Source organism: Neolamprologus brichardi, chromosome 15, assembly GCF_056152115.1.
Source record: "Neolamprologus brichardi isolate AB-2024 chromosome 15, ASM5615211v1, whole genome shotgun sequence".
Taxonomy (NCBI): Eukaryota; Metazoa; Chordata; class Actinopteri; order Cichliformes; family Cichlidae; genus Neolamprologus; species Neolamprologus brichardi.
This window is the reverse complement of record NC_142118.1, coordinates 15844852-15872004: the sequence shown is the minus strand read 5'-3', so window position 1 is coordinate 15872004 and position 27153 is coordinate 15844852. Positions and strand designations below refer to the sequence as shown.

The following is a 27153-nucleotide window of genomic DNA, read 5'->3' as shown; positions in this document are numbered from 1 at the left end:
TGGTCAACCTGTCGAAGTGTTAGCCAGCCACAAATGCGTCTGGAAGTTCAAATAAATCATAATAAATCTTGCACAAGATCTTATAAAATAAATGCAAACTTGCTGACATTTATTACACATTAAACTACTATAAAACGTGATCTCCTACAACTATGAGTAGGAGTTGTACATGGCAGTGTGTCAACAACTTACTGAATTAGCTTGTTTCCTGGCCTGGTTAATCAGTTCCTTTATTTGAGAGATGTTGCGCCTCAAATTGTCCTGTAGCTTTTTGATTGGTTGCAGCTTCTCCAACAGCCTGTCAGCTTCGTCCTCCAAATCCTTCACTTTTGCCCCTGCAGCATGAACTGAAGGTAGAGAGAGATCAAATACAGCAACGATACAGAACACTACCATAGTTGTTATCATGATACTATTCGGTACAGTACTGCAGCTGAGAAAAAGAGAAAGCTTGCAGAAGACGAAGCAAAATAATGGTAGATGAGGAAATCACTGGAGGAGGAGAAATGTGGAGGAAGAGACAGAAAGATGGCAAAGCCAGTAAGAGCCAAACAATTAGTGTAACTCGGCATTCAAAGAGAACTGCTTCTAATTTATTTACTTGGAGAAATTGTATCAGCTTAAGATCCAGGAAAGATAAAAATAAAGAGAAGACATAAAAATTAAAAAAGAAGTGCTATGCCTTGCAGTGTGCAGAGCTCTCATGCTCATGCCGAATGGAGGCTTTATTAGAAGCAACTATTGTTTACCATGTAGCTATTAAAGATAATCACAATATTAATGGGTGGTGCTCCAATACTGCTGTCGAAATCAGCCTATGCCGCCATAGGCGATACTGACTGAAGAGCGCGCTGACTCAATACAGTGTCTACTCTGTGATTTGTTGTATTTAAGCAAAACAAATATGTGAGATATTGCAATTGAAATATGGTATTGGTGCACCACGTATAATACGTGCTCAAATTAAAGTAAGTGAGATATACATACTGATTGCTGTGGGGATTGAAAAAAGAGAAACAGAGAGAAATATATCAAATTTCAATTTCGAATTTATGTAGATCTGAGACAACAACAAGATAAAAGTTTGGAAATGTTCCAGTTGATCATTTTCAACATTTTGTTATTAATTTATCAAATTAGGATGTAAGAGTTGCAAAAATGTTCAAAAGCTCACTCTTTTCAGAGTAAAGAAAGAGTAATTAGTTACTACCTGCCTACTAATATTAGACTATGCACACTAACTACCAAAAGAAAAGCACTTTACTGTTTTTCTCAGGGTCCTGGATCATCTGATTGGCTTCGCTGACAGTCTCCTTCAGATCAGTGTAGTTGCGCTCTAGTCCACCAAGTCGCAGGTTCAAATCTCCAAGACGCTCCAGGACGTCAATGGCTGTGGCGTTAGCGTCCGCTGCTACAGCCTTTGTGGCTGCTAGCCTAGCTGCTGTGTCTGTCAAAGAATGAAACATAAAAGATGTGTACTGTAACTGCCAAAATTTACATTGATGTTGTGCAAACCCAAATTTTTAAACAAATATATACTTTACTGTTCAGTTTATTTACTATCATTTTTATGTTTTATTAAAGAAATAACGAGATAGCTCTTAGGTCAGATCTGGACTCTGTAAGTTCCACAAAGCAAACGTCTGGCATTAATTTGGTTCGATTATGGCATCACATACATACACACGCACGCATGCACACAGATATATGCTCTCTCAGTTCACGCTGCGCAATAATTTTAAATATTCATCACTTAGTATCAAGGATTATCGTTTTTAGACATCAGAGTAAAAGAAAGTGAAACTTGGATGATTAAATGTGAATCCCTGCTCTGATCATGCTGGACGTGACCAGAAGTCTCTAGAATAAAAACACAGCTTGTTTTGATACAACACTTGCATAGGGTCAGTCTATGAACAGATTTTATTGTTTGAGACTGAAACTATAAAAGTATCACGCTGAATATTTGCTCTAAGCGGACGGTGACATCACACTAGGGAAATCCTGTAAAAATCTCTTTATTATTCATATTCATTTATATTTAAGGCAAATGTTTCCATGTTGAACTGTTACTATTGCTACATTTGAGAGTTTTCTGTGTGTCGATCCAAACACAAACATGTGTAACACTTCAGTTCAGTAACTTTGCTATCGCCGCAGTGCATTTCCGAGTGCGTATCTGTGAGTACTGACATGTGTCAAGTTGAGTTTACCCGAGCAACTGACCTCTATCCACACACTGATATTGATCCACTCTCTCTTTATCTTTCGCCCACACTTGTGTGTGCATGCACAGCCCCCCACACACACACACAATGATGCAATCATACCATTGGGGATGGCGTTGAGCGTTGCCATGGTTCCATTGACAGCTTTCAGCAGGTCTTTGGTTTTGTCTTTTGCTGCTTTAACTCTGCCCTTCAGCCCGGCCACACCAGCTGCATTCTCTACACACACACACACAAAGTAAATGATGATGGTGGTTTGATTTGAAGCCAAGGCCGCCTGCTAATGAAATCACTTCCCTCACCTCCCTAATGGGAAAGAGTGACTGAGAAAAAGGCATAGAGAGGCAAATGTAGGACGACAGTGATATCAGATACACTGCTCTAAAATTGGAAGGCTTGTTTATATTGTATAAGGAACCTATTTCTTGCATTATATATAGTACATTCTGGATACACATACACTGACAGTACCTTGGACCTCATTTTGAAGTTGTTTAGCTTGATCCAACAGTACATGACTCTTCTGCAGGGCATCTCGAGCTGCTTCCTTTACTGGGATATCTGGACCTAAAGCCTGCATACAAGGAGCAACAGTGCAAATTGTGTGACTTAAAATGCTCTCAGAATAAAGTATTTTTGGGTTCACACACAAATTAAAAAAAAAAAAATGCAAAGGTGCAGTAATCTGCATACACAGGTACCGACTGTAAGATCAAAGCATAACTACTTCACATTGCTAAATGATCCTCTAAGAAAGGGATTCAAATTACTTAACTATTCATCACTTTGTTTCTCCGTGTTCCACCCTTTGAATCATTTTTTCATCCCTTTGCTTTTCACTTTTAGCCCTTTACATATTACTTGCCAAAGGAAATGAAAAAATAAAGGCAAACGAGCCGCATGAGTCAACAAGAGAAGGGTAAAGTATCAGCAGAATGACGGTCAGACGAATGAACTGGCTCAGAGGAAATTAAAGTGAAAAAGGAGAGAAGAGGAAATACATGGAGAAAAAAAATCAAAGATGAAGGCGAATGTTTAAAAAAAAAGTAAAACATGTGAGGGAAAAAGAAAAAAATAGGGAAAAAAAGAAAGGGAATAGGAAACGAGACAAATTAAAAAATAAAAGAAGGAAAAAGGAAGAATTCAGGTGTGAGTCATGATAATGAGAAAGAGAGGGAAGGAAGAAGAGGGACAGAGCTGTGCTTTGATCCCTCAGCCATGACTAATGGAGAGCACAAGCTTACATTACTGCTACTGCATGCGACACACACACAAACACACACACACTATCTTTTGTGCTGAGAGAACACTTTCATGGTCCGGATTGCTAAACTGCTTGTGCTTGGTATCTACAGTAGCTGAATACAGGGCGAGTTACATACAGCATGTGTTTCCATACATGGCAGTGCACGTCCTCTTACCAGTGCCAGTGCCTCGCTCGCCCTCTGTTTGGCTGCCTTTGCTTCCTTCTCTGCTGCATCAACATTCGCTTTAATGTTACTGTAGGCATTGAAGGCGGCTGTCGCATTGAAGGAAAGGTTTTTAGCTTCAGCCAAAATACTGTAAAGAGGGGGGGGGTGGGGGGGGGGGGGGGAGAAATGGACATTGATTTCCTGTTCTATTTGTTATACACACTTTGGTAAGCAGTTAAATTAAACTGGAAGTTATAACGAGAATTTCCAGAACTTTTCATGTCTCAACATTTACTGCCATTAGTTGGATTTTGGGTGGACTTCAGCATAATATATTACAGCTTAACTGAACTGTGAAGCTGAGCGTGCAGTTGATGATGGTATGCTTTTAGCGCTTAAGAGTCGATTTGGATATTTAACTTACAGTAACATGAAACTGAATAACAAGCTGTAACCAGCAAATGTTATTAAAAAAAACTTGAACCCGTTTTAAAATCACACTCGGCCTGAAGTAAATACTACCTGGGCCTACGTGTGTGCTTTTCTGTACTGTAAAAGTATACTCTGTTTACCCATCTAAAATTGCTGCAGAGTCGTTAAGTTGCCTGGCATGTTCCTCTGCATCCTGCACGCGATAAGCCAGGCGACCATCGCTCAAACCATAAGTGAGGTGACTGACTCTGTCATCCAGCCGGCCATGAAGAGCACCGAGCTCACTCGCCATTTCCTCCAAGTCCTATGAACAGAGAACAGAGACTCAGATCTACATAAAAGCGACTTTTAATGCTAATAAAACATAACAATAACATTATATGTGCCGAACTGAAATTTGTCTTTCTTGAAGACAAAAGCAATACAACTAACCTGAGGCAGAATATTCTAGAGTGGACAGAGTGTTACAGAGTACGAAAGGTTTATTTCCGTACCTCGATCTCTTTGTTGACGTTGTCAGAAAGCTGGTTCGCTTCACCCAGTAGACGTTCTCCTTCTCTAAGAACCTTCTGTGCTTCCTGTTTCACTCCACTGACTGCAGATCGCTTCCTCTGCATTAAAAGAAAACAGGACCAGATTCAGATGGTGGGGTCAGGAGTTGGTGGTAAAAACATGAAAGCATGGATCCATCTGGCCTTACACCACTGGTTGAGGCTGGTGGTGGTGGTGTAATGTGTGTGGGGGTATGTTGTAGACACACTTTGAGCCTCTTAGTACCAACTGAGCATCACTCAAACAGTCCAGCCTCCCCGAATATTGTTGCAGGTCAAGTCCATCTCTTTACCCCAGTGTAGCCACATTCTGATGGCTGCTTCCAGTTGGATAATGTGCTATGTCGCAAAACCCAAATCATCTCAGACTGGTTTCATCACAATGAGCTTAATGACCTCCACAGTCACCAGATCTCAATCCAACAGAGAACCTCTGCGATGTGGTGGACTAGGAGATTTACATCATGGATGTGCAGCTGGCAATTCTGCAGCAGCTGTGTGATGCCATTGGGTCGATATGGACCAAAATCTCTAAGCAGTGTTTCTGGGACCTTGTTGAATCTGGGGTAGTGAGCCGTAACTAGCAAGGTACATTTAATGAAATGGCTGTCAGACTATATTGATTGAGTGTGTCAGAGATAGAAGACTGTATAATCTTTCCTATAGGATATGTAGGATAATCTATTCAATAAATGTTTGCTATTTTTTTTTCTGTTAGAGGTTATGCTGCATCTAAGCTCTTCTTGATGATTAATCACATGCAAAAGGCTTCTCAACAAAATAAGATTAAGTGGCGTCAATGATTTATAGATGGTGAATTTCAGTCTTTGGGATTATTAAGCATTTTTATAGTTTTTTTCAGTTTAGGAGACAGAAACTAAAAGATTTAACTGTCTTATGTGTAAAGTCAGAAGTAAAATGCACTTAAAACATTATCGTTACTATCAGACGTTGGGTAACGTGTGGCCTTGTGCCTTTAACTTTGTGACTCACGCCCCAACTTCTTAAAGACTGGAACATGCTTATTGGTATGAGCATAAATTTGTGCACTGGTCTCTCTCAAGTGCATGGAAGGGTACAAAAGTGTGCAAACAGTCATTTTGGTGCTCTTTTCTGTAGCTATCCAGGCCACAGTAAAAAGTACAGAGCAAATGGGGAGTAACAAAGACATCACACAGCAGTGTTCATGTAGATGCTTCAGGTTCAGAGTCGATTTTTATGAAATACTGCAGCTTCAGCCCTTTAGAGTATACGGCAAATACAATGACAAGTAATTATAATGCCAACAGAAGGGTGTTTTTACAGAATCTACTGTCAATGTGATAGTTAAAGAGGCCACATTATGACAACATTTAACTGACTGACATCTCAAAATATCAGTTATACACAAAACACACAGTTTGGTCACGAGGTCACAATGTAAACTCGTGCTTGTACCTCCAGGGCTGTGAGGTTAGCTTGGTTTTGGTAAGCCAGTGAGCCAGCCAGACTTGTCTGTCCCTGGGCAAAGATGAGCAGACCATGGGCATCCCTGAGCTTCTCCTCATGGTCCGAAAGCTTCTCTTTTATCTTAGAAAGCAGATAAGGAGGTGTTAAGCCATTCATTTAGTAAAACTGAAGACAAATAAGTAAAATTAATTGTCACCTCTGCCTTGAGGTCTTCAGTGGCCTGATGCGGTTTACCAAAGAGTCTTTGGACTTTCTGATACAACTCTTCTGCTAAACTGAATGGAGAAAGAGGAGAGAGACAGACTGGATTATTTCCATTAAATCCCACAGTGTTACTGCACAGTGTCATACATGACTTAGTAGAACAGTGGATTAAAGTATCACATGCGAATACGAGAATCCACAGAAGAGACAAGAGGATGGGAGTTACTGCCATGTGTGAAAGAGCCTCTGCTAGTCTGAAGACAATAATCACTCCATATGACTGAACACTGAAATGTGGGTCTGAAATTAGCAGCGTTTGTCTATTGACCCCTCAGGCCAAGATAGATTAAATTGCAGCAATGTTAAACATTGCAAATATCACTGTAAAATGCGTGTCTCTGTGGGTGAGGGGGTAAAGCAACACGTGGTAATATACACTGCAGCAGAATTTGCTATATAAGTAACAGCAATAAATAAAACTGGAAGAAAACAAGATTCTAAACGATAACTAAAACCTAACAACCGAGCCTCATCAGGCTGCCTGTCTGAGAAATACTCCGAGGCATAAATTTTGCATTCAACTTGCTGCAACAAATATCCAGAGCCAACAATCCAGAGAATTTGTTTAATATAAAAGGAATTTTAAGCTGTCATCAGGCTTTGTTTAAGGGACATTTCATTAAAATTTAATAGTTTTGTTGTGCTGTTCTCATTCTAAGTGCAGTACACACTGAGTATCTAACATGGGATGGATCATTTGCAAATGTATTTATGTATAATGTTTGTGTTTGGCTTTTACAGAACAATCCATTTTCTCTTTTTACAACATCAGGCTCGGCAAGGCTGAGAATGGGGAGGTGACAATAGTCATTTTCCTCATAGGGAAAGGCAGACTCAGACACTCCATGTGCATTCTAGGCTATGAAATGAAATGAAAACAGCAGTAGAAGCAAGTGAGCGCATGGCTTTCAGGTGAGCAGTGTGGTACCAGGCATCCAGCAAATGAAAGAGCAGAGCACTGATTGCTTAGAGAGCCAGTATACTCCATCAGAAATACTTCATAGGTGTTCAAACAGTCTCTACCGCCACATATTTCCAAAGACAAAATTGGATGGGAGAGTACAATCTCTGAACCTTTCAACATTCAAACAACATTCATGGCCGTCGCATACACGGCCAGCTGTATGAAGGTGAGAAAGTTGGCCGAGTGTAAACTTTCTCAAGCCCCTGTTTCAGCCTTTATATGAATTTAGGGGTCTTTTTGCATAATGCGGTGCATCATCATGAATGTTTCCAGAAAAGACTTCTCAAAATGAAAAAGTTTAAAAGGAAAACTAGCCAGTGGGCAGCAATGATTGTTTTGCAACAACCAAGTCATTGAGCATTTTCAACTTGGACATCTTGTCATGTTGAAGACACCTAAATGTCACCACTTCACATTTTGGGTAGCTTGTAGCAAATATTCTCTTCCTTAGCTGGCTCGGGGCATCAGAGGATGTGTACATAGGGGAAAACTCAGACTCAAGGGAAAACGTTCACAGAGCACCAATCTGACATACTATGAAACTCTGTCTTTAGTTTCAGAGGCTGCAGGCGCTTTCACTGCAAATTGTGGTGTTTTCGACTCTTGTTTGTAGCCACAAGTTTTCTCAGCAATCCTCAGGCCCAACAAGAAGACTGGGTCACCCGGCGTATTTTGAAGAGACCTCTGCTCCAAGGTGTGAATCACAGAATGCATGCCAATGAGAGCTCATAAGAACATGTAACACATGGATAACACAAACTCGTGTGAAAGATAAAGCACCGTTTATGTGCAGGAACACTCTACGTTTTTTAACATTGTGCTACAAATTTTGTTAAAACCACTTCTTTAACTGAGAGATGAAGCAAGTAAAAGTTGCAATTCTAAATACTTTTCAGCTTAACTTTGTCTGCCTACACTGATCTTGTTGCACAGAACACTTGATTGTGCGATTTGCCCACCAGCATGCACCTTAACCATCAATTATACCGTTCATTTCAATTCAGTTTTATTTACAGAGCCCTGAATTACAGTGCAACGTTTTTCTGAGTTATGTCATTCACCTCTGGACACCCATATTGTTCAGTCAGACATGAAAACTAACTTGTCTGAATTTACTTTATTTAATCCCCCATCCAGATTTGAATGCAGCTTTTACTTCATTGCAATTATGGCCATGATGTGAACTTTTAGAAAGCAGAAATACTTTCAAACAGTTTAGTAGCCATATGCTTACCAGTGAGTCCTGTAATGAGTGCAATTTTTCACCTTCAGCATTAAAAAGGACTACAAGGATCTAGTGTCCTCCAGTTAAGAGTACTCAGAGGACAATTTCATATAATTTTAGGGACATATGGAAAGTAATGATTTGATTTGATGGAAATTTAATGAACCCTGTGGAGAATAGGAAGAGAAAGTCAAAGTTAAAAAAAATATAGCAGGCGCATCTAACAATTAATTATTACAACATCATTATATACTAATGCTGCATGTGAATGAAAGTAACATTTGCAGCACACTGCAAAGTTTTTGAACTCTGGCATATCTAGATGAAATATAAACAGTATGCATAATTGTGCCAGCTTTGCTCATTTTAGCACTTGTTTTTTGCTAGCGTTTTCTTTGCTCCCCTCAGGGTTCAGTGAAATAATGCACTGTGAACTGACAGGCAAGTCACTGAATAGCAGTGGCAACTTCTCTTTGTCTCTGTTTTTCCTCACATGTTATCCCATCACAACTCGCTGTCCATCTGTTAGCTGTTCCCCTGTCCCTCTGTGACTTTTCTTCTCACTACCTGTTCTTTGTATGGCTGTGTCTCTCTCCACTTCTGCCCCCGCGGTGATACTTTTAATTAACTCATCGACCTTGTCAACATTTACTGCTCAAAGAGACAGACAAAGAGAGGGAGCAAAGGAGGGAAGACGGGAACAGATTACTAATTCCATCAAATGCATTGAGAGAGACAGAGAAAGTGTGGGAACGCAAAGGGGGAAACATCAACAGGGCTTTAGGACACATAGCAATCAGATCTCTGTAAGTGGGAGTGGTTTACATCTGATACCCAGTGTCCAAAAAAAGAAAGAAATCAATCACAAAGGAATGATGGGTTTGCTTAATTTAACCTCTACATATTATCTAACAATTTTCCAAATACTTGTTTTACAAATGAAGGTGATTTTCTTTTATTCCCGGCATTCACGGAAAGTTCCATAAACAATTAGAATCTAAATGAAACTAGTTTCTAACTCTTGAAAATATCAAGTCTGACATCATTTGCAGTTTACTTTATCAATACACGCGGCAGAATTTTTATTATTTAAATGGCCACAGACAAACATAGTGCATTTACAAAGTAATTACACACAAGTTTAATTTGTTTCCAAACTAATTTACTGCAAACTATAAGTAGAAATGTCCACTTTGTGACAATATAAAAGGTAATTTTGCAAAAAGCGAATGTGTTTCTTACTCCCTGCCTTCTGCACACTCTACCCAGGCAGCAACCTTGCTAAAATCAAACCGAGTATTTACAAGTGAGAGAAAATCTCTGAAGCAGAGTGTTTTGTACACATTGGAACAATGTCCTGGCACCACTCACAATTTCACGAGTAAAAACAGCTCAAAGTAAATGCAAAGTCTTGAACAAGTGAGAGCAAAATAACTGGTAGGTGGAATCTTAGAGTCACATCAAACAAATGTGTTGATTTCTTTCATCTGCATTCTTTTATCTCTTCATTATCACTAAATTTAGAAACATCATGTTTCAAAGTGATGCTGAAAAGCGAGTTTGTGAATTAAATAAGCATTCAGAACATTCAAGCTGTACTATTATAATCCAATATTACCAGATTGTTCAGAAAACCCTTCAGTTGATCCAAAATGCTGCAGCAAGATGATATTTCCCAGATGGTGGCGTCTCTCTTTGGCTTCCGGTTAAATCAAGAATTGAATTAAAATCACTCTCCTCACATTTTCGGGGTGGCTGTAGCTCAGGTGGTAGAGCAGGTCATCTACTAATCAGAAAGTTGGCGGTTTGATCCCTGGCTGCTCCAGTCTGCATGCCAAATATCCTTGGGCGAGATACTAACCCCAAGTTGCTCTCCAATGCTTCCATCTGAGTGTGAATGTGTTTGAATGTTAGACAGAAAGCGCTTAAGCATAGAAAAAAGTGCTTGAACGAATGGGTGATGTATAATGTTATATAAAGCGCTTTGAGTGCTCAAGTAGAGTAAAAGTGCTATATAAGAACCATCCCATTTACTGTAGAAAGTCCCCTCATATCTTCCTCAATCAGGCCTCCTCATATCTTAAAGAGCCAGTAGTACTATATTATCTTAATAGAGCATTTTGTGGTTCATATTGTATTTAAAAGCAGAATGGGAGGCTGAGCCTTCGGCTATCAGGCCCCTCTCCTGTGGAGCTAGCTCCCGGTTTGAATTTGGTAGACAGACTTAAGATTAGACTTTAAACGTTGGCCTTTTGATAAAGCTTATACTTTTGGTTTTATCACATGACCCCCAGCATCCCTTGGTTATGCTGATATAGGTTCAGGCTGCTGCAGGACTTGTGATGTACTGAGCACTTCATCTCCACTCACCTCAATTTATTCTTTGTGTGTTTACATGGACCCTTTCGTCTTGTCTCCCCCTGTTCTCCTTTCTTCATTTCGCTTCAACCTCACCCCCCAACATGTCACAGCAGATGGTTGCTTCTATCTGAATCTGCTTCTGCTGGAGGTTTCTTCCTGATAAAAGGGAGTTTTTCCTTCCCACCATCACCCAGTGCTTGATCATAGATTTTTTTTTTTTGTCTGGTTGTTGTGATTTCCACTGTTACACTCTAGGTTTTTTTCTAGCACCTAGAGATAACAGTTGTGATTTGAATCTACAAATTTTACAAAAAATAAAATAAAAATAATGAAGACAGCGAGAAAGAGAAACATCAAGCATCCTCGAAAAGTGCCCATAGCATGGATGCTCACTTTTTCTCTTGTACTCAGACATGATTATTAGCATATTTTATCTCTGTATATTACCACCTTATGGTTTGCACACACTCCGTTGCATATGTCTAAAACAATGGCTGGTCTATTTACTTAGTTTTCCTTTTGTGTGTGTGTGTGTGTGTGTGTGTGTGTGTGTGTGTGTGTGGGAGATAGAAAAACATGACCTCTGTACATATGTGTTCATGTGTTTCCATACTTGTTTTCCTCCTCTGCAATAACTTTCTTCCCTCCCAGCCGTCGTTGCCTCATCTCATGCAGCATAGCCTGGATCTCCTCCTTCATCTCGCTCAGGCTTTTTTCTGGAGTTCCACCTCTCCGTGAAAGAGACTGATTCAACTCAGCAGCCTTTGATTCGAGGTCTGGACACAAAGACACAACGTGAAAGTAGTCTGAATCTAGAACACGGCAGGTGGACAGACTCAATTCATGCAGTCACAGTTTTACAAGCATTTCAGATTCACTGAAATTTCCTCAGGGTTAATAATGAATTTTTATATTTTAAATATATATAGGTATTATCAAGTTCAGATGTTTTTATTTTAGTCACCTTAACAGTTCTGCTTTGCTTCATTAACAAACCTTTCAGCAACCAAGAGCAGAAGAACTTCAAAACAAGCTTTGAAACACACCACTGACACGTAATCAGCTTATGAAATCAGTTTATACACTGGCCAGCAATTCCTGTAATGACATATTCACTTTATATTTTAGCTCAGTTTTATTTTTTACTCTCTCCTGGGAAAATAATCTGGGTATTTTCAGTTGTTAGATGATCAAATTTAGTTTAAAAACAACATTAACACACCAGAGCTTGGTGCACGAAAGGGAGAGTCTAATCTCTAATTATGGCTTGTCTAATTCTTTGACAATTTTCAGTAGTTAGTTTGTTATATACAAGACAAACAGCCAAGAGGGTCAATCGCCTTTTAGAGTATAGGCAATATACAGCCCAACTGTGTAAGCAAAATAACTCCATAAAGATGGACAAAAACATGAAAAAATGTCCTATTTAGTGCAAAGAAGTAAAACTACATTCTGAAAATGTTCACACCAGGCAAACTGTTAATTTACAAAACGGATAGTGGACAATCTAACATTCAGCAAATGGTTCAGCACAAATTTCATGGCAATCCATTAGCTGCTGAGAAATTTCAGCCATCACCAAAGTAGTGGACAGAAACTGCACAAAATATGAAATTCATCATCCACAGATTGAATTTTCTAAACCTGTATGACTTTAATCTAATGATGGAAACACTGTGTGTTTTCAAGTATTATCTTACCTGTTCAGTCCACAGCATTATTATAAGGTAGAATTATCAGAGGGACAACTCAGGCTGAGCAGTTTGGAGATAACGTTAGAGAGGCATGGCTGAGATGGTTTGGACATGTGCAGAGGAGGGATAGTGGCTGTATTGGACAAAGGTTGCTGAATGCTGTGCTGCCAGGCCAGAGGAAAAGAGGACGACCACATAGGAGTGAAGGAGGACATGCAGAGGACTGGTGTGACAGAAGTGGATGCTAGGGACAGTTTGAGAAGCTACATTTTGTTGTTTTCATTCCTGCCAACAGCTGCAAAGCAGAATTTAAAAATGCAGAAAACAGCATCGCTTCTGTGCACACAGAAATCATCTACATATATACAGAGATGTACCACAGCCAAACAGATGAACACGCCAAACCCGATGGACATTCTGTCTTTGGCAAAGTCTAACAGTAAGACGCACAAATGCACACGCTAAAGCTCTATTCAAAGCAAAGAAGTTTATGTCTGCCCCTCTTTAATTAAATTACAGCAAGTGAAATCTCAAACTAATCAATAATTAAAATACAGTAAAAAAAGAGAAACTCTATGGCTCACAATATTCAAACTGCTGCAACCCTAATGAGAAGTGTGTCTGTGTATTTGCTTATGCAAAATGAAAACAGAAGAGGGAAAAACTGAATGTGTGTTTGTGTGGTTTGTGTGTCTACTGTAATGCTGCAATCCTTTCTCATTTGAAATGTAAACACAATATGATTAAAGTAAGTTCAAACTTAAACGGAGTATGTGAGTGTTTGGAAGGTGTTTGTGTACGGGTGGGCCTGAGTGTATGTGTGCGCAGTTGTGGCAATGCAGCATTTCCGCTCATTTAAAATGTAAACATGCCGTGATTAGAGCCAAGACAGGAGTAAAGCCATCATGCTAATGAACAGCTGTACTGCATGTGTGTATGTGTGCGCATGTTGCATTTGTGTGTGCGTATGTCTATGAGTTTGTAAGTGTGTGTCACAGCCATATAATTACATAGTAGGATTTAAAAGCCAATTAAACACTTAAAACGTGGATGGAATCATATTATGCTATCTAGTAAACACAGGCACGCACACAGAGAAAAGTGTGTACAGTATTATTATGTGTGTGCACGTGTGTGGCTGTGCATGCGCATCTGTATGAATGTGTGTGTACATTGGCATCAGTGTTTGTGTATCTGGTGTGTGTGTGTGCATGCGCACGCGTTTGTGATAGCCACTAATTAAGTCTCTAATTGCTGCTCTCAATCATCCAGTGAGCTGCGACACAGTCTCTCTTTTCCTCTCTCAGAAACAAACACGCGCGCACACACACAACCATAATCACACAATGATTAGGCAGAGGGCCAGAGAGCTGGGAGCAACAACAAGAAGAGGACAGTTTCATCACAGCCAGCCAGAATGGGTTGGTTTAGTAACTTTCTTTTCATCACACAAGCCATAAAATTTTCATAGTGGAAATCAAAATAATTTATTATTTGACTACACAGTTTTAGAAAGAGCACACTTGTTTGTTGTTCCCACCTAATATCAGCAAAGGGGAGGAAGAGCCACTTATAAATAGATTTATTTGTGCTAAGCCTAAGTACAATTCAATTAGAGTTGCTCAGGATAAAGTGACTAAAACTAGAGCCACACACGCACATATATAACTATTTTCACCAGCAAGAATTTTTTTTTTTTAAAGCGTTGACTGTCTAACTGGAGCAGTTATTGAAAGGGAAAATACAGAGAACAACACATTAGACAACAGGGAGCGACTGTGGAAACCAACCTGCACTCAAGATCCACTTATTCGCTCGCTATGGAGCTTTTATCAGCAGATAAAGTTTAGGTGGTTGCCATGGAGCTGCAGTGTTTTTAGTTGTTAAAGGGTTGTGTCTTCTGTCCATACTAAAACACCTTTTTCCAGCCAGCATGGATACAAGTAATAAAAAAAATACTCAGAATAGGGGGAAAAAACAGTTTTGTGACAGCAAAGTTTATCTAAAAATGAGAGTTCAAAAACAAGTCAGTGGAGACTGTTTGAAATCGGCAGCTTTTTCTAATGCCAAAGATGCACTGGGTTAAAAAAAATATCTTGGTGATGGCACACTGCATTGAATTGTGTCACTGATGTTTACTTTGTTAAATGTGAAAAAAGGGGAGTAGCTTTTCTTTCTTCACAGTTCATCCTACACTGGACCTGAGTCCACCCGCTGTCTGCAACAAACTGTTTAACCTAGTGCCCAAATAGCCAGTTCACTGCTGGCTGTCCCTTGTAAACAGAGGCTTTACAAATAGGCTGATTTTCTCACAGCCAGAGCCATGTGCCAGGGATAACCACATCAGGGATATAATCTCAGTGACATACACAACCAAGAGTACAAACGATTGTTCGAAACTGTTCATTTGGGATACCTCAAAGTCTTTATAGGGATAACTTGCACATAAACTAACTTCATTATTCGAAACTTTGTCCATTTTATTTAGATTCCACCACTGCAACACACTACCAGAGAAAAAGTGTAGTAGTCCGCTTTAAGGCTAAACAACGGGGACTAAATGTGGTGTCAGCTGTAATAGTAGGTAAAGAAGAGCATGAAGGGTTCTAGTACAACCAAAGTGTCGAGCAAAAACGCACTTTTGGCTAAACAAAAGCTCAAATGCTACACGCTCAATTCTTGTCCACTCCCACACGGAAGACTGCTAATAGCTTGGAATCCCCAAACAAAGCAGTGAAACCTCTTTTATACTTGAGTTATCATCTGTTGTGTTTATTTTGTGTTGAGTCAAAGGAGAAAACTAATCACAAGCTGGTCACGAAGCCACTGTTGACAGAGCTGAAGGAGGAGATGCAGCAGCTGCACCAGCAAAAAAAAAAAAAAAAAAAAAAAAAAGGACACTGGAGCTGAATTGAGTGACCTGCTAGTTACATATGCAGAGTATATATTTGTGTGTGTGCGTATGTGTGTGTGTGTGTGGGCGCATGTGTGCGTAAGAGAGAGACAAAGAAAGAAGCAATCTGCCTGAAGTCGTCACTGCTGGAGGAAATCATCTGGAAAAAACTGCAAAGTTCTGAGAGAATCTTTTACACCAGCATCCCGCTTTTGGACAGTACATATCCCTAAATCTGTGGCTACATGGATAATATATGATTTGTGGTTAAACAAAGACACCACATGAAGAACTCAAACAAACAAACAAATAACAGTGCAGAAATACCTTTAAGTTGTGAAAATATTTTGGTTCTAATTAACTGAAAATTAATTTAAAGGTGCTGTAAGCCAATATTATTCTATTAACAGTGAATCAAAGCAGCAGGGTTGTTTGAATTCTTAAACCTACAAAGATTTCCTTCCGAGCTACAAGCTTGTTGTTCTAACTTTCTGAAATGCGACATTACCGTTCTGATTCACCGCTCTCTTGCCTCTTATCAAGACACAGCAAAAATGCTTTATTGTTTTATTATTTATTGTTTTTTTCCTTTAAACGCCACTCTGCAGTACATACTTAGCACCACAGCAACGAGCTGGTGAACAGGAGCTGAACATTTACCGTGAAAAAATATATTTTAAAAAAAGCCAATGTGGAAACAAATCTTTAAAAAATTAATTGAAGCATGAATCTGTGATGGCATGAGCAATGCTGCTCAAGCTACCATTTGTGATTGAACAAGTACAGTACTTTTCCCCCCCAAGTTTCTAGATTACCATGACCTGGATGATTGAGATCCCACACAGATAAGTACAGTATTGTGCAAAGATGTTGATCCGTTCTTCTCAGGAGGAAGAGTAACTTCTTAAAGTGTTCCTGATCAACAGTTTTCCAGGCTTTCTAAGGGTCTTACAAAATGTCTATTTGGATATTGGCTGCTTTTCACTTATTTTCAGTCCTTTCCTTGTAGCAGACAATTTTCAGAAGAATGTTTTTTCTTCTTTTTTTGTATGTTAAGGCCCTAAACACTGAACTATGAATCATTCAAGTGTAAAAAACAACTAGTTTGAAATTGTATTGTTAGGCAATGCCAATATGTTGCTTGCTTGGCAGTCCGAGATATGCCAAGCAAACAAGAGATAATCCAAAGAAGAAGTGGCAGACCTAAAGAACTACCTACAGCAGATTAACAGCATGTAGGAGATTCATCTGGCCCCTCAGTTTATCCATGTACTGTTCAATAAAGCCTCATCAAAAACCATCTCAGTGGAAGAAGCAATTTTTAAGTAAGAGGTGTGCATTATTGCACAAGAAGCAGACATTGCAAGAAGGCATTGTCAAAATGTATAAAGAGATGTATACATGGATTCAGGAAGCAGGTACAACAGTGAGTGCCTACAGCCATCTATAAAACATAGTGGAGGATCTATCATTGTTTGGGGCTACATTGCAAACAGTGGTGTTGGGTAACTTGTCAAAACTGGGTATTATGAACAATTATGAACACAGAACAATGCCATCAGATTTTCATCCTTCGGGCAATTCCATTTGGAAAAAGCGTCTGATTTAAAACTGCTTCATTTTTCAGCATAACCATGACCCCAAGCACACTGCTAGGGCAATAAAAGCATACACAATGCACCACCATCAGTCATTGACATGGCCTACAACGACCACGGGCCTCAGCATTTTTTAAACAAAGAAGAGCTTTGAATGTCCTTCAAGAAGCCTGGAGAACTATTCCTGAGGACTAAAAGCAATTCTAAGAAAACCTGGCTAAGAGAGTTCAGGCTGTGCTGAAGAATAAAGGTGCTCATACCAAATATCAATTTTGTAATGCATTAAGCTTGTTAGAATGGTACAAACTGTTTTTACCTTGTACAGTTTATTTCACTATAATTATGTGGTCACATTTCAATAAATCACTGCACATATTTCCCATTTTCCTAGTAAAAGAAAGGCTGGCTCAAGATTTTTGTGTAGCACTGTAGTTCATGTGCACATGAGCTAGATTGTGCTTTAGAAGCCTCTTTTGCTACATGATGCTACTCTTCAAGGTATTGGAAGAGTTGCTTGCCAACTAACTACAAAAAGAACAAAGCCAACTGAGTTGTTGCACCCAATTATCTTGGTAGGTGCTCTCTTTATCACCGTGGTTAGCGATGCTGCAGCCTGCTGGATCTGTCTTTATTGGTCAGGCAACACTTTACTCCGGCAGCTGGCACAGAGCACTGGCAGCTGGCCCATCAGCGACTGTGTTTGAGCTACGTTTTCCATTAGTGATCTTACAAGGGGGTACTAAGATGTTTTGTTTGTCTCACTTTGAAAATGTCACACTTTCAAAGAATAATGATCGAATAGAATGAATACAAGCTGTTTACTCCGAGTAAATGCTGAAATGAGTCTTGGTTGTAATGACACTGCTCTTATCACAGTAATTATTTTATGTGCAATTCAACTCCAGTGTCATTCTGAAGATGCTGCATCTTTATTTAAATGGAGTTTTTAATGTGTTCTGTCATGATAATTATTCATTTCATTACGTTTTCATACTCTTCTGTCCCACTCTCCTGAAATGTAATAACCCAAATTTCCCATTGGGATCTGTTACGTGTAATATTCTCTAATTTAATGAAATGTGCTCTAATGACAGATGAAACTAGTGAGACAATAGACAGATAAATCCTGAAATCCCAGTTGGCAGGATATAGAGGAAGCTAATAGGGAAGAGGTGCTTCTCATTTCTGCTACCTTTAGCTCCGAGCAGTGTGTCCCTGATGAACTGCTCCAGGTCCTCGGCTCGTTTATGAATCCTGTCAGCATCATCCTCAACCTGCTCTCCATCAGCAGACACCTTAGTGGCCTATACACAAAGACATATACGTTATAAAATAATGAACAACTGCTGAATAAGTGAACGTATCGACTTCTATGGAGAGGAAAAAAGAAGGATGAGATCTTCAACGTAAAGGACGATGGAAGCAATACATAAGCACTATTGATAATACTGTGCAAACACATATAAGGATAAATGAATTACTGACATGAAATGAAAACAAAATATCAGACATTAACATGTTCACAAAGGACCAGGAAAACAAGAGACGGATGAATTTTTGACAGACATGAAAACAGTTCCATATACACTCAATTTAGCAAACATGTACACGCACACATTGACAGAAAGAAAGTGTAGGTAATTACTGTTGTGATTTGACAAGACCATGCTATATCATTTTAGGTGGTTTGTGTGAGAGTATGTGTGTATGTGCGATGGGGTGTGGGGGATAGTATTGCTGTCAACAAATGTCAAGGCCTCAGCCCCTAAAAGGCTGCAGCTTGACAGCACGAATGTGAGTGTTATTTTTCTCCATTTGGTATTTTTAGGACCCCTCCACTCAAAAAGTGTTTTTTTTTCCTTCTGTGTTGGTAAACTACTCTTACAGACAACTTTGACTCTCAAAATGGTGAAAAATGAGCGTGTATTAGACAAAGAGTTTGTAGAATACTTCATTATTTATGTGGTATATAAAACTTTAGGGTGTTAACTTTTCATCTTAATTACCTTTATGCATGGACTGATTCTCACACAGGTAGCGCAGCCCTGAACTTTCATTCTGTGGCATCACAGAATAATAGATGGAATAAACTAGACTGGATTTATATATCACTCTATGGGCTTTCACACACATTCAAAGAGCACTTTAATCTGTGCACTTAAGACCTGTATCTACCCCGCATTCACACCAAGTTTAGAATCACCAATTAATCTATCTTTGGAAAGTGGGAGGAAGCTGGAGTACCTGAAGAAAACCTACGCAGGCTCAGGGAGAACATGAGTAGGTGTCAGGTGTCCTCCGTCCTGCAAAACCCTCGACTAAACCAAACTGTCTGAAACAGAGTGTTTCCAGCTGTATATTCCATGCGAGATATGAAAACTTTGGAATTCTCTGGAGTTCATGTGTGACAACCACTTTATTTTATTAATATCCAACCACTTAGCTACTCATCCGCGCCCAGCTGAGCGATATAACTGGCCAAAAGAAGCAACACAGAGCTCCAGAGTGTGGGAAAGCTATTCATGACATCAGGTTTGCTTTGAAAAACAAACCATTAAAGTGAAACTGCCATGATAAAGTGCTTAAAATGCCCTTTAAGACATTTTTGACCAACTGGCACAAGTTATTCTGCACTTCATCTTCATTATTTTTGCATAGTATGGGAAACACCACTAAAAAGAAACATGCGTGTAAAAATATAGTATTTAAAAGTTGTGTAAAAATCTGCTTTAAAAATTAGTAAAATGCTCAAAATATGCTTCTTTGACCCTCAATAATACTGGTATATGTTAGCATTTAAAATCTAGATTATCTCGACAAAGAATGGAACAAAAGGCAATCAACATCCAAAGAAGAGCTTTGAATCTCATTCAAGAAGTCTGGAGAACTATTCCAGACAGAAAGTTCAAGAAAGCTTGCGTAAGAGAAGACTTTTAGGATTGTACAAACTCGATTTTTACCTTACATCCTTTATCTGTATTTATGATTGCATGTTTCAGTGGATGGCAGCACTTAATTCCCAGTGTCTCCGTACTATATATCTATATTTTGACATCCCAGACAGCAAAAACTGTTACACACAATGCGCACATCTGTTGCTTTAAACTATGATCTCAGTGCCTGTCACAATGTGTATTTGCTCTCCGGCTGCACACAAAGAAAGAGTGAAACAAGGATAAAAACAGGACGAAGGCAGACAACGATGGAGACAAAATTTGAGTCAAAAGAAAAACTCAAAGGTTTTTACCCTGCTGTGTAGCTGGTCCATCTCTGTAACCAGCGATCCCAGGTTGGAGTCAGCCAGTTGCAGTAATCTCTCTGGAGCTTTCTGAGGCGACAACATGTGCTGCAAGAGAGAATCAGAGAGATGAAGGAATTATGGAGAGAAATGTCTGACACATTTTGGCCCTGGGCTAGGCTTTTGAACTGTCTGGCTTTGTGCCGTAGAGCTAAAAAGAAAAGAATAAACAAGTGCATGCAAAAGGCAAGGAAGACATAAATAATTCAATTGTAAACACATCTGATAAATATATTTAAATTGTCTCAAAGTGCAGTGTGTATTAGCAATATAAATGTGGCAACTTTATGGAATTGTAATTAAGCGCTTGGAAAAATTTGAATAACTCACTAAGGAGTGTTAATGCAGGATAATCCTCTACCTACAGAACATCTTAAGTGAGCTAAAGTGAGTGTCTCAATGTACGACCATATATTTGATTACACAGCACTTTAAAATGCTTCCTACTTGGTTTATTTTTTACAATAAACCAAGTAGAAGTTATAGTACACATTTTCTTTTGTAAAACCTTCAAAACAGAAAACATTTCCATCCATTCATCCAGCCATCTTTGCATCCTTCTATACTGCTTGTCCAACTTAGGAGGCTATTTATGGGGGAGGGGGGACGGGGGGGGGGGGGGACGGGTTGCCGCCTATTAGTTTAAAAAGTGTAAAAAAGTGGGGTACGCCCTGGACATGGCACCAGTCTATCACAGGGCTGAAACACAAAAGTACATATTTCCCTGTGGTGTGTGTAGGACTCACTGTGACTTGATAATTGTACCAGTGGTCTTTAGACCTCAGGGGGAAGTAATGAGCCCACTAGAGACTGACACATCATAGTGAGGCCAAAAAAAAAAAAAGTTAGACTAGAAAAAGAAGGCAGCATTTGAATGGTTCACAAACAGAAGCAGTCAAAGTATCGTAACATGTCATGCACATGTTACTCAGTAGATTCATTAGATAAGTTTACCATGTTGTAGTAGTGTTAGAATACATAATGAGTATCAGTATGCCCTACATAGAGCAGTCAAGTAACGCCTCATAAAAAGTAGTATGCAACCAATGGTCACAACCATTGGTAACATTAGATACCAGCATCTACTGTTCTAATAAAAATTGTAAAAGAGTAAAAAGAGAAATGCATCATAACAAAAGGAATAACAGGCTAAGGAGGACAGCGAAGCAAAGTGAGTTACAATAATCAAGTCGGGCGTAATTTAAAGGGAGTATTAAAAGTCTCAAATTACTGGGTGTAAGGCAAGGCACCGATTAAAATGTTCCTTAGATGAAAGAAACAAGATTTGGATCTTAGAGCCTCACAAAACAAAACAAAACAAAAAACGATGCAAAGGTTCTCAGTAGAATATTTGATATTGTTGGCAGGGGGGCTCGTGTAATGACCGACCTCACTGGAAAAAATTTCATGTCCTAACACAAGAATCTCAGTTTTTCCAGAATTCAAATGGAGGAAATTTGAAGGCATCAGATTGGTAATGGGAGAGAAGCATTCACTGAGGTAGGAGAGGCTACTGAAGTTGCTTGGCTTAATAGAAAATTATAGCTGTTTATTATGAGCACAGCCATGACAGAAGTTCCTAACATATAGTGAAAAAAAGGTCAACAACACCAAGCTTTGAACCTTGAGGGACGCCACATATAGGTGGTCAAAGTAAGTCAAAGTAATGAAACCACTTGTAGTTATGACATGGGTTAAATAAAAGTAAATTCCAACTACTCTCACACATTTTTTTTCTTACCTTGAGCTCCTCTGTCATGTTCTCAAATCGGTACAACACCTTATAAGGTGGTGGAAGGGGTGTCGTCAAAGTGACCTCATCGATGATGCGTAACAGGCGGTCCATATCGCTGATTAACAAACCAGAGCACTCATCATCGCAGGCTGGAGAAACAAGTCAAGACACACAGTTAGATGTAAGGCAGTGAGTCATGAGGGCAGCTAAAACCACAAACAGTCATTATGGGTTTGTGTCTGTGTGTGAGCTGACATGTTAACTTTTCGAGAAAGTTTGAGTTTTGAGTGCATTTTTACAAGTGAATGTGTGTTTATATGAGCGAGCTCAGAAACACATCAATAAGGGACTGTGGACTGTGCTTGTGTTTTTCTGTTTAAGTGGCTCTGGCATCAGAAAGACAGGGCTGGTGATGCATGAAATTCAGCGCGCAGGGGCAAAAGTGCCTACTACAAGTACACACTGCAGGCTAAAAACACACAAACAGACACCCACACACACAAATATGCACGGCGCACACCAGGGAATTCACTAAGACACACACACATTCTTCTATATCGCGTGTGTATGAATTTCTTTGCCTTCTGCAGCCTGAGGCTGATTTATTACACAAATTAAAATTTCTGACAAGGGAAATCAAAGAAAAATTAAATAAAATAAAAACAGTTTCTACTCTATCAATCTCTGACAAAACAGCAAAACACAAATAAACCCATGCGTTCATGCAGTTTAATGCATACACACAAACCCACACATATATGCGCACACAGTGTACTGTATGCAGACTACATTGTGTATGTGGGAGTAAATAGCTGCTTGTCAAATCAAAGCTATTCAAGAAGCTCACTGATGAAGGATTGCATTCACTAACTTCAGCACTGAGGGAAAACATTTTGTACCACATAGATGGAGCTTGTAAGCAGTATGTTCGAGTCTGCTGATAGTGGATTTTAATAATGACACACAATATTATTGTACATGTGTGAGTCACTATACAACGGCAGTTGTTTTATCACTGCAAACATTTCCAGTGTGCCATTGAAATGATATATATATTTACACCAAGCAAGTGTAATATTATAGTGTAAATGTTTTCTATTGAAGTGTGATAATTATAGTAAACTTCTATTGATATAGTAAATTATATGAGATTATAAGAGTTGTAAGGGTTACAAATGAAATGCAGTTTATTTAGTAGGTAGGTTTTGTAGGCTTCAAAACACCACTGAATTTAAAGGTGTGGCACTAAGCAAGTTCACAGAAACAACAGCGCAAATGTCCCCACCTGTGTATATAAACAAAAACTTTATATACACAGACAGAAGAAAAAAGATGGACATTGAAGTTTGATTATAACATGAAAGTTATACTAATCACCAAATTTATGGCCAAAATAAGCAATTTTCTAATGACTTTACAGTCAAGTATTTTTAAGTTTGAAAAGTATTATTTCAGGGTGGGACTAAAACCAAAATGAATCTGTATATCCCTCAGTTTCCCTCATGTGATGTCTGGATCCATAAAAACAGGACAGTGATGGTCAAAATGTTCCACCCACCAACGGTTTCCATCTTCTGAATACTCAGTGATCAATATATTGTGTTCCCAATTATTTTGCATCAGACTGATAAGTCCAAAGTCAGGTTGTCTAAATTAAACTTACAATACTTAAAATATTTGTCAGTTTTTGACAATGGGAAAATTAATTGAATTATTTAATTTAATAGGGAAGCCCATTGCAGTCACATTGTAATTCAGTTTAATCTCATTTAGAAATAAGCTATATCCTGACTTATTACATAGCTATACTGCTATCCACTTGTTAAGATCAAACACTAGCCATTCTGTTGGTCAGGCTTTGAATGTCATGTAGTGATGTGGATCTTGGTTTTAAAGTTTATATAAAATGCCCAGCAAGTTTCTTTTCCATTATTAAGCAGATATAGTCTTTAGTTATAACCGTACACCATGATACTGTATAGTTTATTCTCAATTTTCTTCCTGAATTTCTTCTTCTTTGGGTACATTTACTAATGTAACCATTACAAAATCTATTGACATTAAGGGGCAATTCTTAGCAAACAGCATTATACAGCAAATTTAGGAGCTGCATGCATTTCCACTACTTCTGACTCCAAAAGTGCTCAGTGGCATTGGACAGAATGGGAGAAAGGCCAGATAACAGAAAAAATGCAGAGTGCTATCACTCTTCAACAAGTGAACAGCAGTGTGATCACTCCATTCTCTGTAAACCATCAGGACTTGGGATTATAGCCTGGACATAGAGGCGAGAGGTTTGGTGTCAGGGAGCATTGCGACACACGCACTGCCAATTTATGAACGCACGCTTTGTGTCTGAACACAAAGACCTGAGCAAGCAATTTCCTCACTGACCTGACAGCAGCAATTTCACATCAGCCTCTGTCTTACTACCCTTTCTTCTGTGCTCTCACTTGCACACATAGACTTCCTTCTAGACATGCTAATGGCACCAAATTGGCCCTGCCATTATGGTCATATTAAGTTTAAATTAGCTCCAAATGACATTGAAATTATTTTCTAAATGACTTGAATCTGACTTCTGCCACAATCTCCTGTCTCCCATGGCAACTGGAGAAAGGAGCTCTGACTGTTCATTTGCATTTCATTGCCAAAATAAAGTAAAAATCACAACATCAGGTGACAATGAAGGGAGGTGAGCCACCAGAGGGAAGGGAACAGAAGAACAGAGAAGAAAGAGACAGAGAGCATGTCTGTGGGGTTCATGAAGCATGACACCCCATGCTGATACGGTGGGTTACTTCCACCACTGGTGGTAGCTTTCACTGCAGACTAATCTTTATAATAAAATCTCTCAACTTCAATTTAAAGGTAAGTGCATAAAAATTCCAGCCACATTATTTCTTAATTTTTTCATGTTTTACACTAGACCACTGAACAAAAACACAGTAAAAGATGAAGGAAAAAAAATGAAACGATGAAGAAAACAAAAGAATGAGTAACTAAAAGCTGTGTGTTAGTCTTACAGATGATCCCAGATGGTCCACACACATGCCTATCCATGCACTGGTCACACGTCATCCCAGATGCCCCAACCCTGCAACGGCATTGGCCCGTGACAGGGTCACATGGTCCGGGCAAAGCACCCCACAAGGAACACTTACACTCTTCACAGTGGCCACCTGGTATCCTTGGGTTACCATGGTAACCAGTGGCACACCTAAACAGGTGAGAGACAGAGAGAGTATTCAAATCTAACCAAATTTTAACATATGTTCACCCTACACTGTAAAGAGATATCACAAATTATTTCACCAGCAAAATACTCACGGTGGGATCCCAAGGTATGAGATGTTTTCATGTAAACCTCAAGTGCATGTCATTACAGCAGAATTTAGGCATAGCACATACGAGGATATTCTAAATATTCAAATTTATCTAAATAAACAGGAAGATCTCAAATGAGTGCACACATCAGTGCAAACAACTGGCAATGCATTTCCAGGTTTGGCTGGTATGAAGTTGAAGATTGGCTGTTTGGGGATGGGCATGGGGCAACTGCCACTACCTTCTTTCCATATAATGTCTCTCTTAAAACTATCACTGGTCGACTAAGACTTTTGGATTCCACTTTACATCAACTCGTATTCCCTGTATTGGTCTTTGAATTTAAATATCCATGCAGTCCACATTAAAAGCCGATGATTTCCAAACTTCTATGCTTGTTAATTTCTCTGTATGTCTGACCTCTCACAGTGTTTGCCCTCATATCCTTCAGGACAGGCGGTGCATCGGTAGTCATCAAACCCCTCTGCTACACAGGTGGGACTGAAACTGGATATGAAAAGAGATTTTTCACAGACATTACAAAAAAAATGGTAAAACATTTGGAGCATACAGTCTATTTATATTACAGAGGAGAGAGGACAGAAAAGATGAAATGTGCATAAAATGATAGATTAATATTGTTTAAAGTTTTTAGTCATAGGTTGCAAGAAATTTTACTTATTCTGTGGGTTGGTAAGGGGGCAGGCGCAGGGTTTGCAGTCATCAGAAGAACCTCGGACCACGCCGTAGAATCCCGGTGCACAGCGTTCACACCGATCACCCTCTGTGTTGTCTTGACAATTCTACCAACACAAATGCACACACATAAAAATAATACTATGCATGTATGCGAAGGCACTCTATTTACCTTTAGTCATTCTCCAACTCCCCCATGACTCTAACCTACTCCAATATGTGGGTGCAAAAATATCCATCATCCACCACCCAGAAATTCCTGGTGTGTGCTGGGATGGGAAATAAATACAGAATGTCACACTGAGCATAATGAAGGCAACTTTAAGATGGTGACACACACTCACACAGACACACACACACACACACACACACACACACAAAAAGAAGAAAACTCAAGTTGCCTCTCCAGAAAGCTTTTCATCTCTAAAATCAACAGATTTTCTAATTAAATTAACAAAAATTAACCTACACTCCCATTTGGACATTATTTTTGGAAATCACCCCTGGCACGATAAAAACCAAGACACCAAATTTGCTTGAGCAAGACGATAAAACATTTTTTGGAATCACTTACAGGCATTTGTGGGCTAATGGGAATCTATTCAAGTGCATGTAGACTTTAAAAAAATCTACTGTGTTTCAGATGCTTGAATAAAGAAGAGATCTGTATATCTCTTAAGCTGTGTACAGTCTCCCATGTTTTTCAAGTTGACAATGAATAATTGAAAAGATGACAGACTGGGTCACCTGTCATTACCTCCTTCATTACTGACAAAACAACACTGAAGAGGCTTGTTTTTTGGTGAGTGAGATAATTATCCTGGCACCACTGTTCGAGTTTCATCAATACCAGAGAAGTAGAAATAATAGTAGCATACCTCCCTGCTGTCACTTCAGTTTTTGGTGCTAACAACAGCCTTTTCGAACACTTTTGTGCTTAGCTTTGAGGTGGACACTTTAGAGACTCTCAGTGAAATGTTTGACAACATGTTGACAGATGGGTCATTTCACTTTAAATCTCTTCAA

At 39.2% G+C, this 27153-nt stretch overlaps 1 protein-coding gene across 1 annotated transcript in view; it reads right to left on the bottom strand.

The window, feature by feature from the left end:
* Positions 1-27153, bottom strand: part of lama2 (laminin, alpha 2) — a 222311-nt gene that overhangs the window by 32075 nt on the left and 163083 nt on the right. Inside the window, exons 34-49 of the mRNA XM_087851825.1 lie at positions 26110-26234; positions 25852-25938; positions 25269-25324; positions 22111-22253; positions 20319-20417; positions 18264-18375; positions 11500-11662; positions 6269-6347; positions 6061-6192; positions 4567-4683; positions 4213-4376; positions 3650-3788; positions 2700-2802; positions 2331-2447; positions 1265-1447; positions 193-347 (exon numbers count right to left, since the gene is read on the bottom strand). Of these exons, the coding sequence (XP_087707951.1) occupies positions 193-347; positions 1265-1447; positions 2331-2447; positions 2700-2802; positions 3650-3788; positions 4213-4376; positions 4567-4683; positions 6061-6192; positions 6269-6347; positions 11500-11662; positions 18264-18375; positions 20319-20417; positions 22111-22253; positions 25269-25324; positions 25852-25938; positions 26110-26234 (1974 nt within the window). The remainder of the gene's footprint in view (positions 1-192; positions 348-1264; positions 1448-2330; positions 2448-2699; positions 2803-3649; positions 3789-4212; positions 4377-4566; positions 4684-6060; positions 6193-6268; positions 6348-11499; positions 11663-18263; positions 18376-20318; positions 20418-22110; positions 22254-25268; positions 25325-25851; positions 25939-26109; positions 26235-27153) is intronic.